General features: G+C 36.1%; 1 protein-coding gene across 1 annotated transcript in view; it reads right to left on the bottom strand.

Annotated features, from left to right (window-relative positions):
- The window catches only part of ADAMTS19 (ADAM metallopeptidase with thrombospondin type 1 motif 19), a 126,302-nt gene that overhangs the window by 6,000 nt on the left and 95,970 nt on the right, over window positions 1-24,332 (bottom strand). Inside the window, exons 17-21 of the mRNA XM_031507285.2 lie at window positions 20,658-20,815; window positions 19,783-19,936; window positions 16,912-17,047; window positions 14,405-14,609; window positions 12,354-12,506 (exon numbers count right to left, since the gene is read on the bottom strand). Of these exons, the coding sequence (XP_031363145.2) occupies window positions 12,354-12,506; window positions 14,405-14,609; window positions 16,912-17,047; window positions 19,783-19,936; window positions 20,658-20,815 (806 nt within the window). The remainder of the gene's footprint in view (window positions 1-12,353; window positions 12,507-14,404; window positions 14,610-16,911; window positions 17,048-19,782; window positions 19,937-20,657; window positions 20,816-24,332) is intronic.

Here is a 24,332-nt window from a genome sequence, read left to right as displayed (position 1 = left end):
GGAAGAAACAGGGCTACCTCAGTGATTTGCAAGCCAAAACTTTTAAACCCAACATGCAAGTAAAGCAAGATTTTCCCAAACACCTAGGGTTTTAATATCAATTAGGTATCCGATAAGCATGCTGTGCTCTTCTATGTTCACATAGCAGCAGCAGCAGCAGTGGTGTCTGAGTTTTATATTAAGAAGCCTACCAACTGGAAGCCAGAAAAAAAATCTTTTTACCATAAAATCTCATATTAGCTATTAGCTATGTTAGTTTATATTTAAAATAGCATGAAATAGGGAAAGCTTCGGGCATTTAGCAGTGCACTTGCTAGCTACACAGACAAACAGTGAGGTTTCTGTATCCCTGATGTCCATGTCTTAAATGTGAGTTTGTCTTGCAGACACATCAGCCAACTGCTGCTGTAACTGAGAGGAGCCACTGAATATTGGAGAGTAAAAGTAACTCATATTTTTCTTGTTTATCCTGTTCTAACTTCATTAGGAGACACCTCAGTTCTGCAGATCAGCTAGATGCACCTTCAGAGCAACATCTCTGACCCTCATCTTGAAACTCATTTTACTGTATATGCACGTGTACATTCAAGCTGAAGCAGACTCTTCCAAAACTGCCTCCCAAACCTGCCTCACCTTTGGATTTCTCTCACTGCAAATATTCAGTCTGAGGTAAATACCTGTCACGTTTTAGGTAGTGTTTATGGAATGTAGTTGGAGCTGTATAGGTTCTGTGTATTTCCAGACTTCACATGTTTAAAATTCTAACAAAGCTTTCAATTTCAAAGAAATAAAAAATATTTTCATTTTTACACATTAATCAGTAAATTTAATCATAAATAAATTTAACTGTCAAAACTGTTGTATATATATATATATATATATATATATATATGATTTACAGAAAATGCCCACTCCCAACCAATATGTAGCAATTTCATTAATTCAACAGGTTTCATGTTAATTTAAACCCACAGCTTTTATTATTAGTGAATGAAGAATACATTTATATAGTTCTTATTCCCACACACTCTATCTCCCATGTCAGTCTTGCACATGCAGTACTTTATTTTTGTAGAGGTTGATTACATTTTACTTTTCCCTTTCAGATGACCTATACTTTAAGGCCATGTAGCTGATTAGCAAAAAATTCCTGTAGGACAACTGTATTTGTAGATTTAGACTAAATGTTCCAGTACACAGCCAGAGGGGTTTTTTTATATGGCTGTTAATCTGTGCATCTTGGACACAGTCCTAAAGGTACTGTAAAACCATTCAAGCAGCAAGACATGTAAAACATTCTTGTTAAAGATTACAAAAAAATTCCTGTGTAAAGACAGTTAACTATTTTTTTTAATCCTTTTTTCCTTAAAAAAAAAAAAAATCCTACCACCCTGTTTGACATTTGTCCAACTTTTGAACTTCTTTTAGATATAATTTCAAGGACAGAAACCTAGGTGTTAAATATAACAATTCTTGCACTTGGCATGCACACCCGCTACCCAAGATTCCTTCTTTCTGTTCCCTGCCAAAGATGTATATTCTGGAGAGAATACATATTCCCAAGGCCAACAGCTGAGGAAGTTGCTGTAATATGTTAGCTGCTTCCAGCTGGCCTTCATGAGAAGTAGGAATTCCTAAATTAAGGGAAAAATTGTCACTGGCAGACAGTAACGGTCAAAATGTGTCTTTTTGCCAAGACAACAGGCAATCACTGAAGAGGCTGATACAATCCACAATGAAAAAGCCAATCTGTGACAGTATTAACAGAATTGACTTGGACAATTTATTTTTGAGAATAAGTGGACTGCTCAATAAAAGGTTTTACAAGTCTAAGTAGCATCCAAAGCAGGCTGACGTGCCTCTAAGGAAACTCAGTGATGAGTTTTACTGGAAATTATTAGCAGAGCATTCCTAATCATTTATGTATAGGATCATCAGTTCCAGCTTTTAAGAGGTTTCAACCTTTTCATGAAGTGAGTGTGAAACAAGAATAGCAAGCAATCAGACTTTAGCAACAGGATTCATATTTGCTAACATACTTGCAAAATCTTCTTCTGTTTTGTCTTTTATGAAGCTTGCATTTGAAGGCAGGCAGTAGATAATGTGGAGCATTTTTTTTGAGTAAAGTCTTCTTCCTGAGTTTGGCAATATTCTTAAAGATTACCTAAATCAAGCAAATAATCTGCAGCTTATTTAAGTTTGTGAGGGTTTTTTTGTTATGTTTTTATTTGGTTTATTTTGTTTTGTTTTGCTTCGTTTTGTTCATAAAGGCACTTCTGAATAGTGCAGCAAAAAGAGGGACTGACAGATACAAGCATAAGATGGAGTCTGAGTTCTCACATGCATCATTTCCAGGAAGGTCTTTCTGCCTCTCTCATTTCTGACACACCCAACACCTCAGTATGCCAAATTTAAAATTCAGAACTTGTGCTAAGTTGAGCTAGAAAAGTATCTGCTGTTGGTCTCTTCTAAGCTTAGCAAGTTTGAGTTATGCCTATTTATTTTATTTTGTATTCTTTCTTCTTTTTTCTCCTTCTGCCTGCCGCCCCTCCATTTTTTTGTTTATAGCTCTTATTTCCAGGGTAAGAAGATACAAGATTAAAAAAAAAAAAAAGATTTTAAATTAGGACAGATAGAGGTCCAGTTCCCTTGATAAACTAGAGATAGGGTTCCCATAGAAGAAATCCTCATCATCTCATCTCAAGAATTTGAACTTTTGTTTTCTCTTTTTTTTTTTTTCTTGTATTTTTTTTTCCCTGAATACTTTTTAAGGCCCCATGTAGAACAATTTGGTTGTTTGGCAGGGGAGACAAAACTACATTTGGTATGAAGACAAGAAGCAACTGCAAGTTTCTGAGCAGATTAGAAAAAAGGAAATTTATTTTTTCTAGGCCAGTATATATGTATCTATTCTTCAGAATATTATTGCCTATCTACTCTGAATCAATAGTGGAGTTGGATAGGCTTGAATTTGAATGGGCTCTCTGGACTTAGCTTGGAAGTGGAAAATTCTTTGTCTCCATGTGAAACTCAGGTTCCACTGCCCAATTTTTTTTCTTGGGAGAATTAATAAAACACAATCACCCACTTAATGGTTTAAAAACCGGGATTATTCCAATGACAAAATAACAGTTTTTTCTGTTATAGACAACCTGGAGTCCAAATCCATGAAAAATCTCAGGCTCTACTACAGCCTGACATTTCCCCTTGATATCATGGAAGGTATCAGCATTTTTCTCTCATCATTCATGACCTATATCAAAGCATGGACAAATCCTGTAGTACCATAACAGATCTAGAAAGCCAAGTTCCTCTATGTGCCCAAATGTATGTACACACCATTTTAAATTTTGTAGTTACACCTTCTATAGATCTAAATTTAATACCAAAACACATTCAAATTTTAAGGCAATTTAAGTATGCATTAAATAGTTATTTATTCTCATTTAGGTCTTTAGACACACTGCTAAATAGTATTTGATATACTGGTGGATTTTAAAAGTTTTAACCTTGTTTGTGCACCTCTTCCTGGGCACTGCTGTAGGGATCCCCTGTTAGCGAGGAAACAGAAATAAATTTTAGCTGTGGATTTGTGGTTGTCCCAGATGCCTGCCTGTGCTGACTCACACATGGATATATTACTGGCACTAGTGCTTAGCAATGAACAAAACATTTTTACATTTCAAACTTTGATATCTGAGATATCATTGCATGGTATTTTGGCAGGAGATGACCATCCATTCATTACGACTATCATAAATCCAAACAAGAATCTGGGAACAGTTAGATTTCATTATATAATTACTTTATCCTTCTGATTAAATTAGTTGAGGATGTTATTCTGAAATGATGAAAACAAATTCTTAAAATTAAATTGAAATATTAGCCTTTGAATATATAATTATATTACCATACATGACAATGCTAGCCTGATGCTCAGTAGAAAATCTTGCATGGAAAAGCACAGTCAACAGCACAAAGAAGTAATTAAAGGATTACAGTATTTCTAATGAAAAGACAGGTCACAGAACCCACTAAGGGCACAAAGGAAATTTCAAATGAGGGAAAATGAAACCTCCAAGAAAATACTTTCTTTTAAAAATTTCTATTTTATCTATTTATTTTTCAGAAATCAAAGAAACGTATGTCAAAAAGCTCTTCTGTACAACATAGAACTAAGCACTGGCCTTTAAATATGTAGCACTTTCAAGTTTTTCCAGTAGGTTAAATAAATTAAAGAGTTCTTTCCTGATTATGACTTTACTGCCATTCACTGTATCTACCAAGTTTAAATAATGAAGATCTGAAATAGCAGGTGACTAATCTAAATCGCTATGAAAGATATTAAAAAACCAAAACATAAGGAAACCTATGAGTTTACAATGAAACTGAACTCATAGGGCTTTTATTTAGCTGAAATACAACAATAAAACCATAGAATCAATTAAGCTGGAAAAGACCTTTAAGATCATTGAGGCAAATCATTAACTCAACACTGCCAAGTCCATAGCTAAACCACGTCCCTAAGTAAGGCAAGTACATGGCAACTCCACTATTTGCCTGGGCAGTCTGTTCTAATGCTTGATAACCCTTTTGCTGAGGAACTTTTCCCTAATATTCAATCTGAGCCTCTGCTGGCTCATCTTGAGGCCATTCCCTGACATTCCATCACTTGTTACATGGGAGAGGAGACAGAATCCACCTCACTACAAACTCAGAGGGAGTTGCAGAGAGAGAAAATGTCTACCCTGTGCCTCCTTTCCTCCAGGCTAAACAGCCCCAGCTCCCTCAGCTACCCTTCACAGGACTTGTACTCTAGACTCCATCTCTGTTGCCCTTTTCTAGACATGCTCCAACTCTTCAATATCTTTCTTACAGTGAGTGGCTCAAAACTCAACAGTCTAACCAGTGCCAAGCACAGGAGGATGATCCCTGCCCTGGTCCTGTTGGCCACTCTATTGCTGCCACAGACCAGGATGCCATCGGCCTCCTTGGCCACCTGAGCACAGCTGGCTTGTGTTCAGTCACTGTAGACCACCATCCCCAGCTCCTTTGGTCCTTTTCAGCCAGACAGCTTCCCAGACACTCTGCCCCAGCCTGGAGCACTGCCTGGGGTTGTTGTGATCCAAGTACACAATCCACCACTTGGCCTTGTGGAAGCTCTTACCACTGGCCTCAGCCCACCAATTCAGCATGTCCTGATCCCTTTGCACAGCTTTTCTATCTTCAGCAAGTCAACATCCCCATTAAAACTGATGTTGTCTGTGAACTCACTGAGAGTGCACTTGATCCCCCTGTCCAGATCACCAAGATGTCAAACAGGACTGGTCCCACACTAAGCCCTAGTGCCCACTCTTAGTGGCCAATTGCCAACTGGATGCAATTTCATTCACCACTCCTCTCTGTGTCCAGCCATACAGATAATTCTTAACTCAGCAAGAGTTAAGTTTCTAACTCAGTTTCTTAACTCAGCAAAGAGACCACATGTCCAAGCCATGGGCTGCCAGCTTTTCCAGGAGAATGCTGTGGGAGACGGTGTCAAAGGCTTAGGCTTGGGTGAACAACATCCACAGTGTTTTCTTTATCCACTAGGTGGATAACCCTGTCTTAGAAGGAGATCAGGTTAGCCAAGGACTGCTTCTAATAAACCCACATGCTAACTGGGTCTGATCATGCAGGCTCAGCACGTCCATACGAAATCACAAAGGATGATCAGCTCCTGACCTTCCCTAGCACTGAGGTCAAGCTGACAGGCCAGAAGTTCCCTGGATCCTGCTTCCAGCTTCCTCACTATCCTCCTGTGGATCCTATCTACCCTCACAGAGTTATCTAAGTGATGGAGCAGGTCGCTGATCATTTTTCCTTTCCATTATGAGGGTTTGGTTCTATTTTCCATCCCTGTCTTTCAGCTCAGGGGGTCGGGCACCTGCAGAACAACTGGTCTTAATACTAAAGACTGAAGTAAAGATATAAAAAGCACCTCAGCCTTTTATTCACCCTTTGTCACTATGTTTTCCTTTGCATCCAATAAAGGATGGAGAGTCTCCTTAGCTCTCCGCTTTTGTTGGACATATATTTATAAACATGGTTTTTGTTGTCTTTTATGGCAGTAGGATGATTAAATTCTAGCTACGCCTTGACTTCTAATTTTCTTCCTGCATAAGCTCACAACATCCTTGTAGTGCTTCTGAATTTTCTGCCCCTTCTTCCAAAGGTCATAAACTCTTTTTTTCCACCCAAGTTACAGCCAAAGCTCTCTGTTCAAACAAGACAGTCAGCACATCTTTCAGCACAAGGGGACAGACAATTCTTGCACCTTTAAGATTTCTTTCTTGAAGAATGTCTAGCTTTCCTGGACTCCACTGTCATTCCAGAATACATCTCAAGGGACTCAGTCAGTCTTCTAAACATGCCAAAGTTTGCCCTCTGGAAGTACAAGGTGGCAGTTCTGTTGCCCCCTCTCCTTACTGCTTTTAAAACTGAAAACTCCATAATTTTGTTGTCACTGTGCTCAAGCTTGCCTCTGAAACAATTATTTAAAATGAATTTTTCAAGGTTCAGTTATTTTTTATATTTTTAAAGTATTTTCATCCTTTGCCTTATCATAAACTATCAGAAAACACCAAAAAAGTGACAACCTCATAGATTAAAATAAAATAATGAAAACCAAACTTTAAATATTTTGAGATAACATAAGAATTTCACAGAATATCAAGTTTATCACAAGAATGAATAGATGAGGCAGTATTTTCTTAAGCTGCATGAAATACAGCTAAAAGAAACATGAAATAATAAAAAATCCAACAAAAATCAGCTAGATCCAGAATCAAAAATGGATTACATAAATGTAACAGAACCCAAGGGAATCAGCTGTAAGAGTTATGCATTCGTAGATAACAGAGACATTGAGAAAAAATTTGGAAAGAGAGAGATGACCTTAGATATGTAGATACACCAGGCAAAAGAATGTCTAATCCACCAAGTCTGAGCACCAGACCATTTATCTATCTGCTGAAAATATACACCAGCCTTACAGAAGATCCACTGTTCAAAGATCCCAGAGTCTTCAACAAAGACTGGCAGGCATTTCTGGGAAAGCACATAGCATATAAAGGACATTACTTCTCTTCAGCAATTCCCAAGAATGGCTTCCTTCACTTATTACCTATATTTTATGCACATGTGTGCATATGTGAATCCCCTGCAGCAGTTATGCATAGCCTAGCACTGTAAAACTCAAAAGCAGAAAAAAATTGGAATTTTGTATCTATGTAGGTATAGACTGTACTATAACGACTTGGAAGACATTAGCAGTAAAGGAAGTGATGGAAAACTGCAAATGCTAATCTCTGTAACTTCTGCATTTGTGGAATACGACATGTGGTGCATGACATAGCTTTTCTCCTTCATCTGGCCTTCTGAGGGGTCACTACACACAGTCAATCACACTTATCAATTTCAAAGAGTGCCAACATCTGGTACAAGAGATAGCAGCCTCGCTGCTTTGCTTATAGCGAAGGTTTCAGTCTGATGGTAGAACAACAGAATATTTGGTGGGAAGGAGCACACAGAAAATTTATACAGCTGCCTAAAGATTCAAAGTCAATGGCTGCATACTAATAGCAACAATATTTGATTCTGAAATATTGCTAAAAAGTAAAAGAAAACAAAACTTATTTATAATGTTATCAATTACCTATTTTAGCAGCATTTTTATCATTTTACTTCTACTACCAGGGAGTAAAAACCCTAGCTTGTTCAAGGATATTTCAGATCTCATTTCTTTTGGACTTTCCTAGACTTTCTCTAACTGTTCAGGTTTATGAAGATGACTTAGAAATATATATTTTCACTACGGATTCGTGTCTCTATAGAAGACATCTCAACCTTCTTCCCTGGATACCACTTTTTAAAATCATCAGAGTCCGAAACAATTTTGTTCAGTTGCTGAATGCATGGCATGAGTGTTACCCTTTTCTTTCTCTGTCAGGCAGTGTCAGAGACACAAGAGTGTCTCCCAGCTGTGGTTGTGTAAGTGAGGCTCCTTCTTCCCTGTGCTGCTCCTTCAAGTGGCACTGTGCAGCATCTCTACGCTGTGTGGCAAGGCTGTGGTTGCGCAGACACATTTAAACACGGAGCAGCATTTGCCTTCACTACGTGCTGCCATCTTCCAGGCAGCCTCCTCTGGCCATGGGGGTTGGGTTTCTGCACACGCACCCTTCTTTCTGCACTAAACCTTCTCTTGTACTACATGTTAAGGTCATTTTGGAAACAAACTTGTTCACTTTGTGGTGGAAACATAAAAGGTAATGCATAATGGTGGTAACTTCTGCTTAAGACCCTCTCCTAGGACACATAGGGAAAAACAGAGTATGTATTATGAGTTGGCTCAATTTTTTTTCTTTCTTTCTTTTCCCTTTCATTATTTATTTGATTATATAGTTCTCCCATCATGTTACTCATCAAGTAAGATGGCAGGAGCTGTTTGCTTCTCTTGTTTCTTGTTCATTTGTGCTTTGTTTTTCTCTGAGCCTAGGAAGGTTCAGTCCTGATGGGAACTATTAAGATATACCACAGCTTAATTATTTTCTAATGTAACCACACTTATAGACAATGCAACTTGAGAGACAACAAAACACTCATAATTACATTTTTAATCCAATTTGGACTCAAACTTCTTACCCTAAAGATGTCTGAAGCAGAAAACAAACAAAGATATCTTAGTAGTTCTAAGTGTGAAACAGATACTAGAATTTCAGATTTACATTTGATTTTCTGTGCATGCAAAATAGGTGATATCTACTTTTAAAATCCTTTCCAGTCTTATTAGTGTTTTCTTCTATTATGAAAGGTGGTCTCATTCTGTTTTTCTAGAAACTAACATGACATTATATTTATTCCAGCCAAAATTCTGCAGTATATTGGTCTAAAAAAACCTTTTATATGAAAGATAAGTTGTTACTATTGTTAATATTACAGAACTGGTTAGAAATGTATAAAATCCCTGAATGTAATTTCATTATATTGACATCTTCCATATTATTTGCTCATGCTTCATTTCTGAAACAAAGACATACCTCATTTGCTGCAAATTAATTATATTTAAGTCAATATGAAAGTTCACTTGATTACATTTTAACTTCTATTATTTCACATTGCATAATTGCTTTGTCCATAAAACTACTGATAGTGTTATATTTTGACTCATGGCCAGCACTATTTCATTCCAACAATCTAGAAGAGCTTAATAATTTTGTATGGGGATCCAAGGAAAAAAAAGGAAGGATAATTCCCTTGTCAGTAAAATCATAACATTAATATCATCCCTTTTTTTAAATTGGAGGAGAGTAGCTGAGTTTGTTTGCTGTGGAAATTTAGAGTATTTTTAAATATTTAAGCACACAAAATTAAGGTTGAACATCCTGTGCTCTTGAATAGTTAATAAAAATTTTGTGGGCATTTACCTCTCTCCATTTACACATGTTCTTTGATTGGAGCAGAAGGCAAACAATCTTTATCACTGACATCTGCATTCTGTACCCCTCAGTAGATCTCTCTGTGAATCTCTCTCCCCGTAACAGCTGGAGACTTGACTTCCTCTGACTACACACACACACACACACACACACAGACTTTCTAGGGTGAACTGCATATACTTTCTGAAATAAATAATTTGGAATAGGCCACGAATTCTGGGACTCATTGGTGTAAAAACTAAGCAGTTGCCTCAGATGCCCTTCCAGACTCAGTGGAAAAAAAAAAAAGTAGGAGATTAACCTTTACTTCATATTTTTGCCTCTTCAGGGTATAGACAAAGTGAACTGTATGACAACCATTGGGACCACTACCCCAGATGTCGTATTTGACTCCTCAGCATCCCATAGACACTATTTAGAAATTCTGATGCTGCTCCATCTTTTGTTTCTACAGAATATATCTTCTTTCCAATCTTTTTACAAGTTATGCCACATTATCTTCTCTGATCTCCTATAGACACATACTATATATTTCTTCATCTTACAAATTGCTGCTCCTAAATTTTAGTTTGTTGTCCAGATTTTTGATCCTATTTTTCTTTGGTGAATGATATAATATTATATAAAAGTTTTAAATTACCATTCTCAATACTCACTTTCTAAATTATTCCCTGTTCCAAAATTCATCCTGCTCCTCATGCTTCATTTATTCTGACAGTGGTCTCAAGAGTATGATAGTAGCAGAAAAAAATATATACATTTTCTTACATAATGTACCATAGACATGCCCTTTAAGCATGATCTTGATCTATTGGAGCTTGGAATTTTGGTCAAATTTTCTTTGATCTTGGTATTGTTAAAACATAGAGCTCAAAAATTATTTGATCTTTATGTGACCATAGCAATAAAACAAATTAACTTTATTACAGCACTCCATAATTATTAATCATGTTATCTTTTCAGTAGAAGTGCAATTTAAGGTTAATTTAAAATTATGTCTTAGCAGTTCAAAGGAAAGAGTAAAGCTAGTAAAGACATTAGGCTTCTTGTTTCAATGTGTGAGAAGTGTCATCTAAATTTTTCAAGTCTTGGCATTAGCTAGAGAGAGCTTGGCTCAGCTCAAAGGAGTAGACTTCTTTCAATGTCAAGAACAATCCTAAAAGCTGCAAACACAGAAGGCTGCATTGAACCTCTGGGTTAGAAAAAAACACAGCAAAGATTAACATTTATCTGAGCTTTTCATTTGCTCTCACCACTGCAGACATATTAACATGTATGCCATGACTTCATGTTGCTATGTACTCCTTCAGTAGAACAGAAGAGTAACAGAGAAAAAAAAAAATGACATTTGAAATATATTTTGAATTAAACTTGTGTCTCTGTAGAGAAATCAAGGTATCTATTTTTTAGTATAAATCTTGGAAAATCTCTGCTGCACAAGTCACAGTCAGACTGTATGTTAACTGTGCAAAAGATTCTGCCAATTCCATAATTCCTCGTGTCCTAATTTTGAAGTTCAAAGTGCAGTTTAGGTGAGAGTGTTACAACTTTCACTCTAGGAGGAGAGCAGGAAATACAAAATTTCCAGTAAATTTTAAACAGGAAGATATAAGTTTTTGTACACTCATCTATGACATGGTTGTTTGTGAAAAGTACTGAGAGGATAAAGTTCTTTGCTACAGAGGGCACTGGGAACACAGTGTAACTGTCTCAGCATACCCACACAGCCTCAGCAATCCCAATTTGAATGACTGCTTCAATTAAGAAAGCAGATGGTCATTTCTCCATGGTTTACTTCCTACTGGTGCTAGTGCTAAACGAGGCAGGTTTTAACCGTAGTTATGTAGTAGAGAAATGGAAATACTAAATGTTATTGCCAAACATATCTTCTTGTAAAAGTAATACTGCTACTGAAAGTTAGTTGCTTCTGTTGTTTAAAAAAATTAATAGTTATACTATGTGCTTTTGAAGTAGCTAGTTACTCACAGAGTACTTGCAGCTAATTCTTGGAAGGCTGGCTAGCCATACACTGCTGGCTTTAGTTCTTGTTTCCAGCTCCTGCATCACATGAAAGACAACTAAAAATACATTAAATACTTCTCCATACAAGCAAGTTAAAAAAATGCTGCAATAATGTTAGGTGCTGAAAGTAAAAGTGTTGTGCACAAAGTTATGAAGAGAAACAGAGGAAATAAAAAAGGATTACAATCTTTCTGCTAAAGTGTGGTCTGAGAAAACATTGACAAGATTCAATTTCAGAATTTCAGCATCTTTGGAGATTTACAAAATTGTATCAGATATTGAAGGCCAATCTCAGATCTAACCACTATTTTTTGTTACTGTTTAGCCTATGCTTGTCCACCTCTCAGAACACATATGCCAAGGAAAAATGCAATGACAGTTATGTTGAGTGTCCATACTAACAATAATAAAAAAAAAGAGAAATAGTAATTGATGCTTCCCAGATGCTAAATGGTTTATGTGGAGATTTAATAGGCTAAAGGTGCTACTGTATAAGACTGGACGGTGTACTTTATTGGAGCCACAAATAAAATGTGCAAACACAAATTAACATAATATGTGAATGGTAAGGTTGGAGCTGGCAGCAGTTTCTGAAGCTGCCTGACTGCCTACTGACACAGTAATATAATACAAATTTGCATTATATTGAAGATTTATCTCACATTTGCTTCATATTCCTGATTTTAATTTATATTGTAGGCTCACTGTGACTACTAGTTTAGGTTTTTCTTTTTTATAGCCTTTTTGTTCCCTCAGCTGGGACATCTGTACACTTTTGATAAGAGTAATTCTTATTAAGAACTCAACTTGCAAAATGTGTGGTGCTGGGAGGCACTAGTATCCAGGATGACTCACCTTAGACCAGTCTCCCATTCTCCAGACATAGCATTTGGAATAGTCCTCACAGTCCTCTGCTTCTTTAGGTCTTGTGGACAAAACACATTTTTTGCGTGGATTGGTGCACCTCACAGTCCGATGCCGTACTCCCTTACCACACTTCACAGAGCACTGTTGGAAAAAATGTATTTTCAGATTTCTACAAAATTCACTTACCCCATTTAATCCCCTTCCATATGACTTCTCCCAGGTCAGCATAAATATTTCACAGCTTCACTGATCTCTTAACTTCCAACCTTCAATAGCATCAGCACTAGATTATTAAAAAAGAAAAACTGAACAAAAAATTCCTTATGGGACAGAAGGATAATTGTTTCATTTTTACCTAACATTAGATAAAAACTCACTTGCTTAAGGACAAAATATGCTTTTGAATAAGAAAATATCTGAGAAGTTATGATAAATGAATGCAAAATGTTACACTAAAAGCATTAGGCAATCTTTCTTCTTCCAAAGAAAGGAAATACAATGAAAGAAACTCAAAATAATGTTAATAGGAATAAGAAAAGTTCTGTTAGTGTCCAACAGCCTTTTTTGGGAGGAGGAAAAAAATGTAGAATGGAAAAAGTAAATATTCCAAAACTATGCAAGAATCCAGACTGAACTTGAAAATTCAAAGTCACAATATAGTCAGTATGTGAAAGCTCTTTTCAAGTTGCTCAGAAGGTCCTAATCTAAGGGTTTTTTCCACCATTCCCATTTACACAGCCAAAAATGATGCCATTTCCTTCTCAAAACAATATCACTGCTTTTGATCATCCCACTGCTTGCAGTTCAAAACTCTCCTCTGCCAAGCTGATTATAACCACAGGAAGCAGTAATGGCTAGCTTCCTACATAATGGTGATAGTAGGAATGGTCATGGGAAATACCTCGCTCTTCAAAAACTATTTATTGCTTCCAACAAAAACATGCTCTCTCATTTCTCATCTCTGAAGTAAAATAAACTGACTAAACAATCAGTGTATTTCTTTTACTCATCTCTTTCTTCTCACAACCAGGTCTGGCATCATAAAACTGCTGTACCACACCAGAAACTGCTAGTATTTATATCTCCTATCTCTACCTTACCATGTGCTTTTCATCTTTGAAAAATTTTTTATTTTTTAGCTCTTTCTTGCTTGGGGATCAAGTAGTTCTGCTGAGTAGTTATTCAAAGAAGGGACTGCACCCACATGCAGAAGCTGCTATTTGTATTTTGAACATAGAAGGATCCACAGCACAGCTTCTAGTATGGGAGGTAATCAGAATTGCCTTTACTCTTTCAATGAAAGGAGAAGTTCCAAATAATCCTTTCATCTTGTCCAGATGGCAGTGAGAACAATACTCTTCTTCCTCCACGGCCAGTTAATTTTAATAAAAAATCAACTATGAAGAAAGCCAAATGGACAAGTACATATAAAGATGTATTTATAAAAAAAAATAAAGCTTTTTAAACAATGATTACATTTTACAGCAATACTTCACGTGCAACATATGTGAAATTGTATTATTTACAAGCCCATTTGCCTATTGCTGTTGCTTTGGAAAAAGAGCAGATAAGAAAGAGGAAGGGAAGAAGATGTACTTTTTTTGCCAAAGGCTCCCCTCAAAGCCTCTCTGAAACAGGATGGCATCACCCATCTGCTGATCAACATCCCTTGGTACAAAAGTACATCCCAAATGTTTCCACTCTCATCCCAAGGACTTGTAGGTGATAAGTGGTTCCTTAATTCTATTTCCCCCTAGTTACTCAATACTACAGGCAGGACATACTTGATTATACGTGCTTGAGAACTGGCCAGAAGAGACTGTTGCACAACATTAACTAGGCAAAATGCAGTAGCTCTACACAGCTGGTTTTCCTAGCCCTTGAACCCTTTGCCAAAACATTGCAAGAGGACTGTGAAAATCATTAGGCTGAGCTGTGCCACTTGATGCTGAAAAAAACCCCTGATTTCCAAAAAATACCAAGGCACAAATAACGACGATGAGTATTTGGAGTATATGGAGTATAAATAAATGCAGCACCTCAGACCAGACTCCTGCCTCCCACACTGTCATGCAGTCCTGGCCTTCACAGCGCTGTGCAGAAGCAGGCTTTGGCCCCAGACAATCCCTCTCCCTGGCTCTGATCAGGGTCCCATTCCTGAGCTGCTGTGTGCAGGCTACTTGTCTGTTCTGGGTTCCTTTTCCACATGTCCTCGAGCATGGTGTCCATTCTGTCATCATCCATCTGCAAAGAAACACAGGCAATGTAGTAATATGAAATCGGGATGGGAAAAAATACCATCACATCTTATTCTCTTGTATACTATTCTAAGTCTGTACACCCAAGACACACTTGCATATTTTCAGCCTCTTTTTACTGTCATTTTGCTAATGGAGTATTTATGAATCTAACATCTATTACATTTTATATTGTATTAATATACATATAAATTCCTTCCCCAGTCCACTAACCAATGTTTTCACAGTACTTTCCTCTAATTATTTCAATTAGAAAACTTCCAAAATATACATACATTTTAAAGATGACAGATCCCTGATCAGCCTGCCTGTTATTCTCTGTATGTCTGTCTGTGTCAAGTACATGCCAAGCATGTAAAGTCCAGCATTCCTTGAAAAAATACTCTGTTGCAAGAAAGAATCACTCAAGTGTGAAAGACTCAATGCCCCAGAAAAAGCACAAAAGCCCAAAATTCTTCATGTTCTTAAGAGTAAGGCCTAAGAGGATGCATGGTTTAAATCACAACAGCAAGGAAGGCTGATGCAGTTTGGCACAGACCACATACCTAGAGAGCAATTGTTCTAGAACATAATTTTCCCCAGATGTTCTGTAGATCCAGATTATGGCCATGTGCCCTTACAAAATCAAACAGTTTTGTCTCCTGAAAACACAAGAGTTTTTCGGGACACTTAGTTTGCAATGAGAGTTTTTTGGAAATTCAGATTTAATACATTTTTTTCAACCTTCTGTCATTCATTTGTAGAAAAAAAAAAAAAAAAATCCTAAACTTAACTAAGGATTTTTTGTTATCTGTCCAGATGTATAATTTACAAATCATGACCTGTCAAGATGATGAAATAGACTTTAAAATATTTCTTCACAGGCCAATAGCAAATAAGTATTTATGCAAGTGTATGCTTTGGTAACATTTTGGTTGAAAGATAATAATATTTTGTAATCATCATTTACAGTGTTTAAAAAATTGGATCATTAAATCTTTCTACATTTCTCAGCACATCATCTCTGTGTATCAATTATCAAAGTTTTAAAATTTTCACTTAATAAGCTGGAAAAAAAACAGAATACTGAAAATTTATGGTAGACAATGCCTCTGAAAAATTATCAGATTATTCCATTTCTATCCACTAAATGAAGAGAGGTGTTAATAAAACAAAATAAAATTCTGCTCAAATATACATATAATGAAGTATAAATAATGCCCTATTTTGGGGAAGACCAAAGGTCAGTGATTTTGTCTTACTTAAAATGTATCATACTTCACATTTTATCAATTTCAGTACTTCATCCTTCCCAAGAAAGCTATGTCTTCTAGTTCACTTTACATACTTTCTTCAACAGTATTTGCATTTAATTTATTTTGCATTATTTTGTGTATTTGCATTTAATTTATTTTGCATTATTTTGTTTAAAAATGCCATCTACCTGTCCTCCAGATGACTGCAGCAGGCTGATCCTAGTGCTTACTCCTGGGGATGCTAGCCAGCTCTTGCTAGTTGCTTTCCCCTCCCTTGAAAGGCGTGGACTTGCTCAAACTTGCTTTAAAAGTACACGCAATTCTTGAGGACCTCCTTAACACATAATTTTAAGCTGCCAAATAATTTTGCATAATTAATGCATAATTTTAAGCTATATGGCTCTGAAATGGGCCACTGTGCTGACCTGGTCAACCAGTGCAAGGAGCAGGCTGCCAGCTCAGCTGCTAGAACACCAGGGGTGATGGGTACTTTTCAACCACCAGAGTATAGTTCAGCCTATTTGTTGATCCACAAACAAGGACTTTCCTCTCATGGGGAGAGATGAAAGAGAGGAGCAAGAGAAGCTCACTAAACTTCAAGTTGAATTAGCGTAAAAATAGTGATTAACAGGGACTGATTTCTTTATTTATTTACTATTTAGGGTACCCAGAGTTTATCAAGAGCTTTAAAGACACAAAGCCTTGCTTCGAAAAAAAAAAATAAAATAAAAAAAAAAAAATTATTTAAGAATATGGGATTAAATCCCATATATGTCTTTATAGAAACAGCATTTAAATTTCAGTTTTGTAGCACAGATCAGTCTGTGAGAATACTTCCTGAGGAGGGGAATTAACAGCTTTACTGGATAAGAATTTATTCAGGCAGGGTGCTTATGGACTCTGAGAAACACTTTCCAGACTTCCTGTTTTCCCTTTATTTTGCATTATACATTTTGAATGAATTATTTACTGCCCGTTCATTGCGAGAAGCAGTCCACTGCTTTTACATGGCTTTTACATCTAGATATTATAATTTAACCAAATCACTATTACCTTGTCTGGCAGGGCTGTTCATTGCACTTGCGGATCTGTGGTTCAGGTTTTGTTAAATATTTGCACTTCTTGTTGTCCACAAGACTGATATTCTTGTTCATAATCTTCGTGCAAGAGACCGTTGTCTTTCTTTCACCTAGAAAATAAAAGAAGAGGTTTGTGACGAAACCAAGAATATGCAAATTGTTAAGGACACAGATACAGCTATTTCATATACAGTTTGGCTAAAAGAACTGAAAAACCAGTGTAAGAAATTCAAAGCTAGCAGGGAATCTGAGAGAAATCCTACAGTTTGTAGGGAACATTGTGAGTTTCTTAACTAGTCTTTGCACACCACCATCAAGAGTTTTTCTGCTTTATTCCTGCAACTAGTTATAGGCCAAACCCTCACTCTTACTGGATGAATTTTCTTTCTCAACCACTGCAACTCCACAACTAAGCAATGCTTGCAGAAAATCACAAATACAGTTGTTAATTACTACATAAAATGAGGAAAAAAATGACAAATTGTGGCTGGCATTCAGATAAAGGGAATCAGCACATGCATCCTTCAGCAGGGAGCCTGCATGATTTCCCATGAGCTAAAGAGGCCAGATCTGACCCTGATCTGCAGGAAAACCATATAGGAAGCTGGGTGCTGCTGCAGAGATGGAGTGCATGCTCTGTACAGAGTCCTTGTCCTGATGGTGGCCTGGAGCCTGGTGTCTTCTGAATAGGGAAGCATTAGAAATTAGAATTTAATGTAATACTGACCACAAGCAGTAACTTGCAATTAGCCGTAATTTTAGAAAACCAGCAATCTTTGCATTCAGGATTTCAGTTAGAGCCATTTGTTCTTACAGCTACTTTTACTCTGTCTGGAAGTTTTCTGGCAAAGGGGCTGTGTGCAGGAGCAGGGCAGGCTTAAGCATGAACATTCACCAGAGGTGAAAAATGAGCCTGTGGATGGAGCAGTTATGTTATAAATGCATATTATGTGCATGACCACTGCTGACATTTTTACACAGTGCTTGTGTACGTGAGAGCACATGCAACTAATCTATCATATCACAGCGTTTGAAATGTTTGACAATTCTTTCTGCACTTATATATACATCTATGTATTCATATTCTCTCCCACGCAAGGAAAGCTTTTCTGCAACACAGGAGGTCACAGACCAGTAACATATACAAACATACACAAAACCACATGGCTTCACAAATAGTTTTATCCTGACACATGCTTTGAGCATTTAAGCAAAACTATTGATAATTGTGTTATTATTTATTCAGATTAATGAAAATATTTATGTTAAATTTTAATCATAAATAGAGAGGGTAAAAGCTGCAGTATTTTGATTTCATTACTGCTTGATATTTAAACCAGAAAGTAAAAGAAAAGTGAGAATAGTTTTGTCTAACGTAAGAAAAATTTTCAGTAGTATTTCAGAATATTTACCTTCTAGGGAACTCTAAGGAATAACTCAGCTATTTAAGACAATAACATAAAATGAAGACCAGTTACAACAGAAAAAAATTATAAACATTAGAGTAAAGCATTTAAATATTTATTTAAGCATTAATGTAGAATAATTTACTGACATACTGCATTTTAAGATTTCTGCAGATGATAGAAATATGTAGAAATATCTGGTGCAATAATGACAGATTGCAGTAGCATTAAAATGATTCTAAAAATACCTTAGGAAACTGTAAAAAGTGTGAATTCACAAGTAAACTGGGATGCACAATTAAGAATCAGAGGATGCTACTAGCACCATGAACAAAACCCCTTCTAGGGAAGAAGCTTTCCTACCAAACCACAAAAAGCATGTTTATGGAAACTACAGCAATCTTTCATGACACCAGGATTGTTCACACAGTCAGAGGAGCTAGAACACTGTGTTCTTTATGCTGATGTTATGAGAAGGAAAAGCATTTCCAGGCTTTCCTATTCAATCACAAGGTGCATGGCAGTTTTCAGAACTGTTGATCAGAGCAACCACGACCGTCAAGGTTGTCAGCATGAAAGACAGGTATCAAAAATCAATACAGTGTTTACAGACTGACCAAGTGCACAAGGTATGAACACATCGCTGTACACCACATTTATTTAAAAAAAGCCTTCTCTGAAGTGTTTTTTAAGTGTAAGTTTCATTATAAATAACATCTAGAAAGCAGTTTGAAATACTTTCCTTACATCAATACTGTTCATATTCCAATATTTGTTTTCAGAGTCATATTTTGTTCTTCCAAAATCTCTTTTGTATGTCTAATAAACTTAGAAAAAATATCACATCAGCATCGGCTGTTGTAATATTTGTTCCATATGTTTCTGGATCATCCTCAACTCATGTTACTAACTGTACTTATTTGATCTGAGACTGGGATTCAGCTTTTCAGTGGTTTGAAATGTCTCTTACAGATCATTTATCTTCAGTAGTTCCAAATACAGAGTGGAATGCACTTTATATTCTTGTTCTAGCTCTTGCACTTGTATTTCTTCTTGGAAACTGTGTCCTGAATTTGCTTTTTAGTCTAGATTTTGTTCCTTCATTACCATATTTTGCTACTATTTAGTTTGAATCTTTTCCTAGAGCTATCACAGTATTTTTAATGCAATCGGAAAGCATAAAATTGACATATGTCTACATGGTATGGAAACATACAAACCACAATGAGGATATTAGCATTAAATATACAACACTGACCATCAGAATTCTAATTATATGTAAACATGCAGTGTTTATACATATAGGTGCATATGGTATACACGCATTGCTCTGCGTATATACATGCATATTGTATACATATTCATTTATATATATATGTGTATGTGTGTGTGGGGGGGTGTGGGTGTGTGTGTGTTAGTACTTTTTTCTTTTGTTTTACCTCCTCCACATACAGCATCACAGTCTTCCCAGGTAGAATGTGTCCACATGAAAAGGGGCTCTGGTACTTTAGAGCTCTGATTTTCAGGGAGAGGATCCAGTGGGATTGTGTATTCATAGTGTAAACCATAGCTCTGATCGTGGAAGAGCAGCACCTGCAAGACACAAAGAAAGAAAACTTTCCTACATAAATAGACACTATGGAAGACAAACTCCAAGCTGCAAGTAGATCTTCTTGAAAAGCCCATCAGATTTAAATTGCAAGGCAATGACTATTGCCTTTAAGCCCTCCTAATGGATTTGCTAGAAGAAATTAATTAGAGTATCCAAATCAAGCCAATGGAAAAAAAAAAATTTGCTTTATTAAGAAAATTCCTTTAATTTAAAGGATTTGAATTGTGAAGTACCTCACTATCATCTCTTCCATTTTTTTTTTTTTTATGGTGGCTATTAACTTTTCCTCTCCTACACTGCGATGCATCAAAATTCAACGTTTTCACAGAGTGCTTGGTGATTGCAATTCTGGAATGGCGATGCTGTGCTGTAGTCAGACAGAAATATCAGAAAACCACCTGAAATTAATTTGAATTTCTCTCCTTACTTGGCATATCATCTTTTTATGACATTTGTAGGAATACTGAGACCTTCAATCCTGCCCCAACAACATAAAGATTTGTCTTGGATTTAAATGCAATTTTTTTACAAGCAGGCTGACAGTTCTCTCTCCTCACCGCCTCCTTCCCACTTTTGTAGATATATATGTGAACACAAAAGCAGGTATATCTTACATAGATCTCATTCTCTTGAGGAGTCTGAAAAAAATATTAGTTACCATGCTATATCACAGGAATCAATTAAAAACCTGAATTATCATACCAGTAAATGTAAGGGTGATGTTGTGGGACCTTTGGCTGATATTTTCTCCCAGAGACCTCTCCGAACATAATGGACTGTTGTCCCAGCAATATTGAATGTTCCAGAATGCTCTATCTTCCAATCACTATTGATTGACTGTTTTCCAGCATCCCTAAGAGCTGCAAAACACATGAAAAAAGCATAATATAAAAGGTGCCTGTTCAATACTGATTTTATTCTCCTCTCACTTCCTGTTTGGAAAATTTAAAAAGTAGGTGAAATTCACCTAACTCAGATTGCAAAGATATTTATAGATCCTACTTTACATGAACTTCAGTTGGTATGTGCTTCAGAAACACCTTCTGGAAGGAATGCCTGGCAAAATTGTGTGTATTTAACATTACTTGAAGTTAACATTGGCATTTTAGTGCCTGAGAAGACTGATAGGCTCTAGCATAACTAATAATTTGAACAGTGAATTACTTTAAGGCAAAAGAAACTATTCTCTGTTCCCAGAGTTTTATGGATTATAGTTTCTATAATCCATAAAAGCATGGGAAACACAATTTTCACAAGAGACTATTCAAGATTTGTGGAAGTAAGCTAAAACTTTTTTAACAAAAGAATTCTAGTTCAATTTTTTCTCCTCTCTAATAACTGCACTTGCCTCTCCTGCACCTTAGAATTTGGTAAGACTTTATAAAGTTTCAACATATAATTGCATGCTTCTAATTAATAGGGAAAGCTTGTTCTTTTTCGCTGAATAATTTCTCATGGTGATCTAATTTATATTTAAAAATGTGATCAAGCCAGGTAAGATATTCCATACATTGAGAACAAAGAATTCTACATTAGTAAAATTTACATTTTATATAGTAAATGGAATCCATTTTTTATAGTAAATGGAATCCATTTTTTATAGTAAATGGATTTGTAATTTTATTTTTTTTTTTTATCTTGTTCCAATTTGTTTTGAATAATCATGTGAAGTACACTTGAAGACACCTTCTGTACAAGAAGTTTTACACGTTTGACTTCATTGAAATTGCATGTTTGGCATCAGACTGTTGTAAGAAAACCTCCACTTCTTCCAAATTTTCCCTTTTTAAAGTTGTAAGTTAATGTGAGTCACTCCTGTAATCATGTCCTCTTCTACTCATATTTATGCTGTTATGTTTTGTTTCTATGGGAAACAATGGCACCAGGCCTATGGACTGGCAGGAATCCAATTGAATAAGACACCACTGATGTGTACAACTGTAGCACTGTGTAATAGATGTTAAGACTATAAAATCCATTAACACTGTATAACAGTCTTGTACTAAAAACCACCAGTGATTCTACAAGATTTAAAAACTGGTATTTTAAGTTTAAGTATTCAATTGCTAATGGTAATTAAGTTCTATTTAGTGTTCAAACTGTTGGGGCTAATCCTCTTCTCAGTGGAGAAATTTAAAAAATACACTCAAGCATGCCAAGGTCCAGCCGGGTCATGCTGCTCAGATGGAGCAGCATCCTCTCCCCAGAGAGCAACAGAAATCATTCTGTCTGGTCTTTGAAATGAATGTGTGTGCCACAGCTTGCAGACATGTGCAGGAAACTGGAACCCCAGCTCAGAACACAGAAATATGCCAGATCTTGCATCTTCTGCTTTCAGATTCCTCATAAGAGTCACTGGTCTTAGACAAAGTCAGAAAGTGTGTCCTCAAGCCTTAAATGTGGACTTGGATTCAGGCAGAGCAGCTTCTGTTCTTGACTCTGTCACTCCCCATTCTGTAAGCAAGTTCACCGAGTTTTATTCCACACTGCACATATATTCCCATTCTTCTTAACTTTTGACAGAGGAGTTTGCTCTGTACAAGGTAACCCAAAATAGGAAGAACACTCAGAACACAAGATACCCTCTCAGGTAATTAGAAAAATACACCTACACTTGGAAAGGCAACCAAAGAAATCTTGGACTGAGAAAGCCTAACCACAACCACAATTTCAGTTCTAAACCAAGGGGACTAATTACATCTGTATCTCTGTACAGCATAAAACAGCCATCATAACAATGATGACATTTAATGATGGTGATGAGTGCAATGTGTTTTTTGATTACTGTGCCAGGACTATACACCCATCTAATTTTAATGAGTGTGAGAGGCTACACAGCCAGACAGATACAACAAATCACAATTCAGCTATTGCATCTCCCATTTCTCAGTTGGGAGCAGCAGTGCTGTGGTTCTGGTCTTCCACTTTGTAAATCAGTACTTAAGGTCTCACCCCAAAATTTTGATTATGCTATGCCTAGTCAAAAACTATTCCTTTGCAATTCAAATTCTGATGCTTTCAAAATAACCTATAAATGAAGAAAGTTTAAATGCCATGCACTAGTAGCAAAAAAGGTGCAGCAACAAGGGTTTTAATTCAAGATATGGCAACAGACCTGTTACTGGGTCCCCAAAAAGGCTTTAAAAAATAAAAAAATAACGTATAAGGCTCAACAAAAGATATTGCACAGAAATATTGACAGATCTTCATTCAGATATAAACCAGTGAAATTAATGAAAACAAAATTAAAGTAACAAACAACTAGGAGCTAATTTGCAACTTTCACAAATGAGCATCATGACTGACATTATTTCATGGGTATAAAAACAATTTAATGCGTTTTGCCTTTTGTGGGGTAAGGCTTAAATCAATTTGCTACTTATGAAGAAGGAATAAATTTCACTAAACACAATGCCAGCATTTATTTATTTATTTATTTATACATTATTAATAAAATAAAAAATAATAGCATTTCTATTCTCCGCATATGTCAATAGAAAAACAAACTTCAGTTATTGCTTTAACACTATTACATATCCATGTCTGCACTTCCTTGGGGAGCAATTAAATATTCCAGATCTCTAATCCTCTTGGGAAGGTGCAGGCCTCAAGGGAAACCAGCAGTCACCCATTGATAACCTAAACCATTATAATTAAGATTCACTATATTCAACATTCTCTCACTTGAAGCACTGAGAATACTCAAACACTTCTTAAAATGTAAATATTTCTCATGAATGTAACTAAGAACAGTGACCAAACCAGGGAATTTTTCAGTGTCTCAATTCTTATACTATGTTAAGAGAGAGAAATAGTATTTCTTATACTATCTCTCTCTCTTCAATTTGAGCACTGCACAAAACAATAGCAATTATGACATTTCATATATTTGCTTAATCCCTGTAACAATAATGATAACAAAGTGTATTCTCTTACACGACTTCTTTAGACTTCATTAAAAGATAAACTTTTTTTTTAAATCAATGAAAGACAATTTCACTTAAATGGAAAAACTAAAAGAAAAAAATCACTGTGATTAAGTTTGTCTATTAGAAGATTCAGACAATTCAAAATAGTGCAAAGAAATACTTTTCTGGTTTTTCAGGATAATTTTAGAACTTATTTGACTTCGTTAGTGTACTGCTACATGATGCCCAGTGTTTTCTTGTTTTCTGAGTACAAATTATTTTATGTTTGAGCACTTTTTTTTTTCAGTAGCTTTAATGTACGTTCCATATGAAAAACTGAAAATGTGCAAGTATACACAGACATTTTTTTACATAATCTAAATACAGGGTTTGTAATATTCTCTAAAAATCATGAGACAAAAGTCCGAAAGAAGACCTATATGAAAAATAGTTCTGTAATAATTTGTTC

The sequence above is a fragment of the Lonchura striata genome, chromosome Z (assembly GCF_046129695.1).
Source record: "Lonchura striata isolate bLonStr1 chromosome Z, bLonStr1.mat, whole genome shotgun sequence".
Taxonomy (NCBI): domain Eukaryota; kingdom Metazoa; phylum Chordata; class Aves; order Passeriformes; family Estrildidae; genus Lonchura; species Lonchura striata.
The sequence above is the reverse complement of the archived record's forward strand: the minus strand, read 5'-3'. Positions and strand labels throughout refer to the sequence as shown.